Source organism: Theobroma cacao, chromosome 2 (assembly GCF_000208745.1).
Source record: "Theobroma cacao cultivar B97-61/B2 chromosome 2, Criollo_cocoa_genome_V2, whole genome shotgun sequence".
Taxonomy (NCBI): domain Eukaryota; kingdom Viridiplantae; phylum Streptophyta; class Magnoliopsida; order Malvales; family Malvaceae; genus Theobroma; species Theobroma cacao.
Window position 1 is genome coordinate 24,695,793 of NC_030851.1, and position 10,176 is coordinate 24,705,968.

At 31.0% G+C, this 10,176-nt stretch overlaps 1 protein-coding gene across 1 annotated transcript; it reads right to left on the reverse strand.

Annotated features, from left to right (window-relative positions):
* Positions 7,881-8,747, reverse strand: LOC108660679. Its single transcript, XM_018114939.1, has 2 exons — positions 8,475-8,747; positions 7,881-8,351 (listed from the first exon to the last, which is right to left on the reverse strand). The coding sequence occupies exons 1-2, from the start codon at positions 8,745-8,747 to the stop codon at positions 7,881-7,883; spliced, it is 744 nt and encodes a 247-aa protein (XP_017970428.1).

The following is a 10,176-nucleotide window of genomic DNA, read 5'->3' on the forward strand; positions in this document are numbered from 1 at the left end:
CAACGAGAGCCCTAATAATGGAATCAAGGTCTCATTGTGATCTAAATTAGTATTTTGATTATGACAATAAAAAGATTATCAAATATATAAATTAACATATTCCCAAATATTACAATTTGAGTTGTCCTAGTAAAGACATAGTCGCTAATCAAAAGAGTTCAATATTGGATATGTTAGCAATTGACTCAAGTGCAAGTGGGAGATTATTGGTATATGCCCTTGAGCGAATTGGATTAGTCAAGGAATATATATTATCATTTAATACATACTTTATCTTATAACTATATGTGATAAAGGTTTTCCTTCATGTTAGTGCAATAATAAAGAGTTATTAAGCACTAATTGGATGAAGTTCATGGAACATAAAGGCCTTGCAAGAGAATTTTAAAGTTGTTACAAATATGAGATCACTATGCATCAAAGCCATGATCCTAAAATTGTTCCTGGTCATTGTATTGTCAAGACATGGCATTGACAATGCTTAAAGACTGGTACATGTTAAACCTCTTTACTTGGGAAGTAAGCAATCGATCTCATAGATTGAAGTATATGGGATACTTGAGGATGGCATGTGGGTGCTTATTAAAGAACAAGTTCTCTGAACATGACCCACTATAAGAACTCCATTTGGTATTTCACTTAAGTGTCTATGGAATATGTTCTCATGTGATAGTCGTGCAACTAGTCCTCAAACTTGAGACACTAGGTCATCTTTTATGGGGAATGACATACTTTAATTTTATCTGTACAGGTCTAGAGGAGACCAGATGCCTAACCAGGGTGTTTTTGGTTATGCCATGAAGCATACGAAGGTGGATGAGTGGTCTAGAGAGGATTCATCACCCCAAGTGATATGAGGGGATGTCTCTCACTTGTTTTCAATTCTAGATTAACTTGTATAAAATCTATGGCCAAAGCATGATGAATTTGAGGAATGTTAGTTTTCTAAATTCATAAGGTTAGTCATGAATTAAGAGAACTAATATGGAATGTCATAAGTAGACACTAAGCTATACTTTATGACATATCCAGGATATTTGCTAAAAGGATTATATTGCACTGAGAGGTTTATCACTAAATGGCTTTGTCAAATTCTTTTATTGACTCTCTAAAATTTAGGTGATCATGATGTGTTGCTAGATACTGCTCATGATCTATAAATATAAATCAATTATCAAATTGATATTTGATTATGATTTATATTTATTGTTAATATGTTAGAAGCCTAATGGGTCACACACATTAAGTGACATGATTGAGATTAAATATGGATAATCAATTAAGTTGAACTTAATTAAAATAGACCAAAATAAAGTTGAAAAATTAATTAAGTTCACAAGAATTTAATTGAATAAAAATAAAAATGTTGTATCTAGGATTACAACTTAGTTTGGCTATATAAATATGTTATATTAACCAACTAAAACTCTAAACCTTCAGCCACTTCTTAATTGTTTCATAAAAATAAGAAAAGAAAAATAGTTTTCTTTATCTAATAGAAATAAAATTCAGTAAGAGCTTTTGGTCTTTTTGTTTTAGAAACAAAACTTGCTAGTACAAGTAAAATCCTACTTTGGACAAGGTCTTAATTAGTCATTATGAGGATTACTATAAGAGGCTAAACACTTGGGTGGCTGAAAATTTGACAAATCCTAAAAGTGAATAAGCAAAGATTTTGAATGTAGAATTTTAGACTATCTTATTCTCTTTTTCGAGTTATTTGCCTCATCATAAGCGCTTTTGGATTTAATTGGTTCTAAGCGAGGTATGTAATACTTGAACCTAAAAGTATTCATAATTAATTTAAAATTGCAAGAAAAACATAGTGATCCTGAAAGTTTTAGCTATTTCTTTGATTAAGTGTATTTTTATTTTTCTGCTGTGTTATACTTTTATTTCTTAATTATTTTCATGTTTGAACATGAGGTCGAATCCTAGCACATGTCTCTAATGAACTCGATCAAAATAGTGATTGTCATTTGTCTTGCATGCTTCAGACATGAGTTAACAGATTTCATAATGTTCGATGTCTTGAGTTTGTATTGCCTTACCAATGACCGTGCACATGCCTATCTCTGAGGAGAGGAAAGATAAATTAGAGAGATGACGAAACAAAACAGGTGAAAATGGGGGAAAATTAGGCAAAAGATTTAGATCACAATGTTGCCATTTCGATAATATGCCAAGTCAACTGCCATGTCATCAGCTCATGCGATTTTCTATTGCCTGTAATACACGCTCCATCCACCTATCAACTTAGTCCTTAATTGTAAGGAATCAAAAATATTTGGCCCTTAATTGTTACAATTGAAACATTTGACCCTTAATTGAAAAAGTATCCAAATGTTCAACCCCAATTTGAGCGTTAAGCCATTTTAATTTAACCCCTCTTCTTTTTTTTTTAAGATTTCAATCCCATACTTCTATTAAATGTGAATTTTAGTCTCTTCATCAATAATCAATTCAAATCAATGCCATGACTATTTTTTAACTGGCATGCAAGTTATGTGATAATTCTTTACTAATTCTTTGCGATTCTATTTTTTTACTATTATTTATTTATTTAATTATTATTTCGTTAATAATTTTTATTATGAAAATAGTTACATCAACCAAAAATGATAGGTAACTTACCACATCAATTTAACGATACACGTCATCAATTTACAGTAATTATTGTCAAAGAGACCACAATCCACATTTAATTAAAGCAAGAATCAAACTTGTGTTTTAACCCCTCATTAAAAAGTTCATTTCATGTCCTATGTGTCACAAAACAAATATTTAACTTCATTTATACCATGTGTAAATCCACATGGTACTTTCCATCCATATAAGAGCTCAATTGATTTTAAATTAATGTTGAAGGATTCAATTGATTATAATAGAAAGATAGAAGCTTAGATGAGAAAATTAATTAAGTATTAGTGCTTATTTTTATTTTGATGAGCCTAGTACTGTTAATGGCCCATGTGGGCTCGATGGAGTTAGTTGAGGCCTACAGACCTCTACTTTTAATATAAGAATAATAAAATTAACATTTTTGCATTAGTGTTGAAATGTGTTAATACTATCATATTTATTTCTTAACTCAAATAGAATGAATGATTCAAGAGGGGTGAATTAGATTTTCAAAATTCTTTTTTACATGATAAATTTTCAAAAGATATGATATATATAATTTAGTTGATTAACAGTTAAATAGATACTAAATTGAAAATAAATGCAATACAAGAAAAGAATGAGATAGAGAAAAATGCAAACTTGATTTATAGAAGGTTGGTTTTTTTTCTTGATACCTACGTCTTCTTCCTTAGTTGGTTAAGGAGTTCAATCTAATATTTAATTTTAATTAATACAAATACCTTTTAAAAACTCAAGTGTATTCTCTCAATTTTTTCAAAGATTTAGATAAAACCTATACACATACTTTTTTAAGATTAAAATATAATCTTCTTATATTTCCAAATTTAAATAAAGCTTTTAAACAATACTTTTTGAAGGCCATAATCTCTTTATCTTCTAAAAATTAGATAAAATTTCTAAAAAATAAATTTTGTGTTATTAAAATAACTTAAAAGAACAAATAAAGATAACTGAAAGAACAAGAAAAGAAAAAAAGTATTTAGAGGTTGAAAATAGATCTTATTGAAGTGTATTTACAAATGAACTAAGGGGGCCTATTTATAGGCAAATAACTCCCTTATCTTGATAGAATTTACAAGATGAAGATAACACTTAGAGATTAGATGGATTAAATCCTAATCCAATCTAATTTACATCAAATCTAGATATAGATAGAATAGATGGATATTCACAAAAATATTCATAACATTCCCCCTTGAATATCCATTGTGTTAAGAATATGTCTCGTTAAAACCTTACAAGGAAAAAACCTCATGGAAAAAAAATCTGAGTGAAGGAAAAAGAGTACATAATTCTTTTCAAGAATACGCTTATGAAATACTGCCTCATTAAAAACCTTATCAAGAAAAACCCAGTGGGAAAAACCTTAATTAAGGAAAAGAGTACAGTGTGTATTTTACTCCCCCTAACAACTGCATTATTTAAGATCTTTAAAATGACGCATCCCAATCTTTTGTACCAACTTTTTGAATGTTGCAGTAGGAAGGGCTTTAGTAAACAAATTGCTAGATTGTCACTTGAACGAATTTGTTGAACACTAATATCACCCTTTTCTTGAAGGTCATGAGTGAAGAAAAATTTTGGCGAAATATATTTTGTTCGATCGCCTTTAATGAATCCTTCCTTTAACTGTGTTATGCAAGCAGTATTATCTTCGTATAATATTGTTGAAATTTCTTTCTTGGTTGGCAAACCACACATTTCTTGAATATGTTGAGTTATAGATCTTAACCAGACACATTCACGACTTGCCTCATGAATTGCTAAAATTTCTGCATGGTTAAAAGAAGTAGCAACTATAGTTTGCTTTACAGAACGCCATGAAATAGCTGTACCTCCATATGTGAATAAGTAACTTGTCTGAGATCGAGCTTTATGTGGATCTGATAAATATCCTGCATTTGCATAACCAATTAAATCTGATTTTAATGCATTTGAATAATATAAGCCCATATCCATTGTTCCTCGAAGATATCGAAGTATATGTTTAATTCCATTCCAATGCCTTCGAGTTGGAGAAGAACTATATCTTGCTAATAAATTCACAGCAAATGAAATATCAGGTCGTGTATTGCTAGCAAGATACATTAATGTTCCAATTGCACTAAGATATGGTAATTCAGGACCAAGAAGTTCTTCATTATCCTCACGAGGTCAGAAAGGGTCTTTTTTCACATCTAATGATCTTACAACCATTGGTGAACTCAATGGATGTGCTTTATCCATATAAAATCGTTTTAGCACTTTCGCTATATAATTAGATCGATGGACAAAAATTTCATTTGTCAAGTGTTCAATCTGAAGACCCAAACAAAACTTTGTTTTTCCAAGGTCTTTCATATCAAATTCTTTCTTTAAATAATCCACAGCTTTTGATAACTCTTCAGGAGTCCCAATAATGTTTAGATCATCAACATAAACAGCAATTATCACAAATTCAAATTTGAATCTTTTTATAAAAACACATAGGCATATTGGATCATTTTTTTAGCCTTCTTTCGACAAATATTCACTAAGGCGATTATACCACATGCGTCCGGATTGTTTTAATCCATATAAAGATTTATTTAATTTGATCGAATAAATCTCCCGAGATTTCAAATTTTATGCTTCAAGCAACTTAAATCCTTTAGGGATTTTCATATAGATATCATTTTCAAGTGAGCCGTATAAATAGGCTGTAACTACATCCATCAAACGCATTTTAAGCTTTTCATGTATTGCCAGACTAATTAAATATCGAAATGTAATTGCATCCACCACAGAAGAATATATCTCTTCATAATCAATACCAGGCTTTTGGGTAAAACCTTGTGCGACAAGCCGTGCTTTATATCTCACAATCTCATCTTTGTCATTTCGTTTTCGCACAAATACCCATTTATATCCCACAAGTATTACCCTATTTGGCGTACTAACTATAGGTCTAAAAACTTCACATTTTGCAAGTGAATTTAATTCCATTTTGATTGCTTCTTTCCACATTGGCCAATCATTTCTATATCTACATTCTTCAACAAATGTAGGTTCAAGATCCTCATTTTCTTTCATTATATTAAGCACCACATTATATGCAAAAATATCGTCGACGTTTATTTCATTTCGATTCCATCTTTTTCCCGTCATGACATAATTTATTGAGATCCCTTCATTTTCAGTAATTTTAGGTACTTGAATTTCTTTTGAAGTTATGTTAGGGGTCTCTTATGGAGTTTTTGTTTCTTTTTCTTGACATCTTGAATATTTGCTCCTTTTCTTTTTTGAGGAATTTTATCTTTGGAACTAATTGGTCATCCATGCTTCTAGCGTGTCTTAGACTCATTAGCAACAACAGATTGTCCTATATCAATTCTGATTGGAGCATTTGCAACTGGTATATGAGATTTAGTTACTCTTTGTAGATCAATAAATGCACCTAGTAACTAATTTGCTATATTTTGCAAATGAATTATCTTTTTAACTTCTTGTTCACATTGAGTTGTGCGAGGATCAAAACTAGATAATTATAATGTATTCCAAGATATTTTCTTTTCCAGCTGCTTATTTTCTCCTCCTAATGTTGGAAAAATTGTTTCATCAAAATAACAATCAGCAAACCTTACGGTGAATAAACCTCCTGTTGAGGGTTCTAGATATTTAATTATAGATGGAGATTCATATCCAACATATATTCCTAACCTCCTTTGAGGACCCATCTTTGTGCGTTGTGGTGGAGCAATTGGAACATATACCGCACATCCAAAAATTCTTAGATGGAAAATATTTGGTTCCTGACCATAAACCAATTGTATAGGGGAGAATTTATGATAACTTGTTGGCCTGATGGGTACAAGTGCTGTTGCATGCAAAATGGCATGTCCTCAAGTAGAAATTGGGAGTTTGGATTTCATAAGTAATGGCATTGCAATCAGTTTAAGGCGTTTGATAAACGATTCTGCTAGACCATTTTGTGTATGAACATGACTAACAGATTGTTCAACATTTATTCTAATAGACATGCAATATTAATTAAAAGCTTGAGACGTAAATTCACCAGCATTGTCAAAGCGAATTGTCATGATTGCATAATCAAAAAAATGTGCTTGCAGACAAATTATTTGTGCAAGTAATCTTGCAAATGCCAAATTGCAAGTTGATAAAAAGCACACATGTGACCATCTTGTTGATGCATCAATTTAAACCATAAAATATCTAAATGGTCCACATGATGGATGTATGGGTTTACATATATCACCCTGATTACGTTCCAAAAACATAGGGGATTCAATCCCAACTTTTGCTGGCGATGGTCTTAAAATTAATTTACCTTGAGAGCATGCAACACATGAGAATTCATTAAATTGAAAAATCTTTTGGTTTTTTAATGGATGACCACATGAATTTTCAATAATTTTTTGCATCACTATTGATCCGGGAAGGCCTAACCGATCATGCCAAACATGAAAATTATCAGTAAACTTCTTGTTTACATAAGTTTCAATCATTTTAATTTTTGTCTAGTACATTTCAGAGGACAAAGTGGGTAATTTTTCCAATGCACATTTTTTACCCAATATAATAGATGTAATATGAAGATATTCAGTGCTTCTTTTATTTGTTGTCTCAATATGATATCCATTCAAACGAATATCTTTAAAACTCAATAAGTTTCTTTGAGACCTTGTAGAAAATAATGCATCTTTTATTATGAACTTTGTTCCTCCAGGTATTCCAAAGCCTTCAATTAATCTTGTACTACCAGATATTGTATTGACATTAGCTTCTTCCATTGTCAAGTGGGAAAAATATTTATTATCTTTAAATATAGTTTGCGTTGTAGCACTATCTATTAGACAAATATCTTCATCATTGATCTTGGATCTAACCAGATGAATATCAATATTTTCTTCAAGAAAATAAAATATATATAGTAAGAAACTCATATAAGAGAACATTAAATATAAACATTGTTATTAAAATACAAAAAAATATCTTCCTAATAAACATATTAAAACACATTAACTTCTTAATTGAATTATACTAAACATACCAAGTTCCTAATAGAGTTGTACTAAAACACATCAACAAATAATTTAAGAAATTTCATTATTGGGATTTCCATCACCAATCAAATGATCAATTCGTCCTTTAGGGTGGGCAAAAAAATCAGCAACATCCAAGTGTGTTATATCAACTTGGCTATCATCTTCAACAAAATTTGTTTCGTTATTTTTTCCTTTATCTTTTAGTGATGCTTAATAAAGTTGAACAAGATGCTTTGGTGTACGACAAGTACGTGACCAATGGTCTTTCATGCCACATCGATAACAAACATTTTCTGTATTCCTTTTACTTTGACCACCTTTGTCTTTTTCATGTATCTCTTCACTATTCATCCACTTCTGGTGGGTATTCTTATTATCAGAATAATAATTTGTGTAACCACCACGACTGCGATAATTATGACCACCTTTTCCACGTCCATGATTACGACCACGATCAAAATTTCTAAATGATGTCGCATTCACTTCAGGGAATGGAGCATAACCAGTTGATCGAGATTCAAGATTTTTCATCAATAGCTCGTCATTTTCCTCAGCCATAAGGAGACATGAAATCAGTTCAGAGTATTTCTTAAAGCCATTTTCATGATATTGCTGCTGCGGGAGCACATTTGAGGCATGAAAAGTAGAGAATGTTTTTTCTAACAAATCAGCATCAGTCACCTTTTCTCCACACAATTTTAGTTTAGAACTAATTCTGTATAATGCTGAGTTATACTCACTCACAGTTTTAAAATCTTGCAATCACATATGCATCCAATCATAACGAGCTTTTGGAAGAATTACTATTTTTTGGTGGTCATATCTCTCTTTTAGACTTTTCCAAAGATCGACTGGATCTTTTATTGTGAGATACTCAATTTTTAATCCTTCATGAAGATGGTGGCGAAGGAAAATCATTGCTTTTGCCTTATCTTGATTGGATGCTTTATTTTCTTCTTTGATTGTGTCTCCAAGACCCATAGCATCTAAGTGGATTTCAGCATCTAGAATCCAAGATAGATAGTTCTTGCCAGTCATATCAAGAGCCACAAATTCAAGCTTTGTAAGATTTGACATTGTGAAAGCTGAAGAAAAATTGAACTTTGACTTTGTGAAGCTTAAGTGTGAGAGAGAATCATGCTGATAACGTGTTATAAAAATAATTTAAAAGAACAAATAAAGATAACTGAAAGAACAAGAAAAGAAAGAAAGTATTTAGAGAGGGAAAATATATCTTATTGAAGTGTATTTACAAATGAACTGAGGGGGCCTATTTATAGGCAAATAACTCCCTTATCTTGATAGAATTTACAAGATGAAGATAACATTTAGAGATTAGATGGATTAAATCCTAATCCAATCTAATTTACATCAAATCTAGATATAGATAGAATAAATGGATATTCACAAAAATATTCATAACATTTTGAAGGTTAAAACGTAATCTCTCTATATTTTAAAGTTTAAATAGAACCTCTAAATCCCAATGTGATGAATTTCTACAAAAACTTACACACCACTCAAGAGGATACCTCAATCCTTGATCTCAAATAAACTTTGAGATTTTACAAAGATTTTTGCAAAAAAAGTAAACTTCCATAATTCTTCAACCTTGAAGCTCCCAACCAAAAAGGTCCAATGGGAAATTGACAACAGTCATACAGATTATGTAAAGCTCGACCTTATAAAATACTATTCATGACATACATGTGATGATAGCATGATTGCATGCTAGGAGAGTCCCGAAAAATTTACAAAAGTTGGTATTGTACCTAAAGGTACAACAAAGTTTATTTAATCCTCGAACTAGATCAAATAGGAATTTTAAGGTGAGATTAAGAGTTTCACAGTTCATTGATGACTTAAAATGGTAATTTGGTGTTTGAGGATCAATTTGGAGTCAAATCAAAATTTTCACTAACCAGGGGCAATATGCTCATTTACCACCTGGGGATAAAATGGGAATTTTAGAAAAGAATTTTTTTTTTGACCCCATTTGACTTATTGGAGTATAATTTGAGGTTTAGAAGTGAAAAATTTTAATTTTGGTATAATTTGGAGTAAAAGGGTAAAATGGTAATTTTGCCACCTCAAGGGCAAAATTGTAATTTTCCACCACCAGGATATTTTTCCAGCATATGGTCTTCCTTTATCTTCATATTTGACCCTTGACTAATCATGTGGTGGAGATAAAATGTTTAAATTTTTAAAATTTTAAAAACGGGCCAATGACATGATGCCATGTGTCATGCCTTTATTAATTTATTATTTTCCTTTTTAAAAGGCACAAAATTCAGCTCATCTTTCACCCCATGGCCGGCCAAACCAGCAAGAAGAGAGAGAAAACAAAAACAAAACCCTAGAGAGAGAAAATCAAAGAAAAAGTGTGAATTTTCAAGGAAATTAAGTGAAAAAGGTGAGTTTTTTCTATTAAGCTTGAGTTTTCTTATTCCCAAGCATTTCTCTTTATTTTCCATGATTAAATTACATGTTTTCATGATGAATT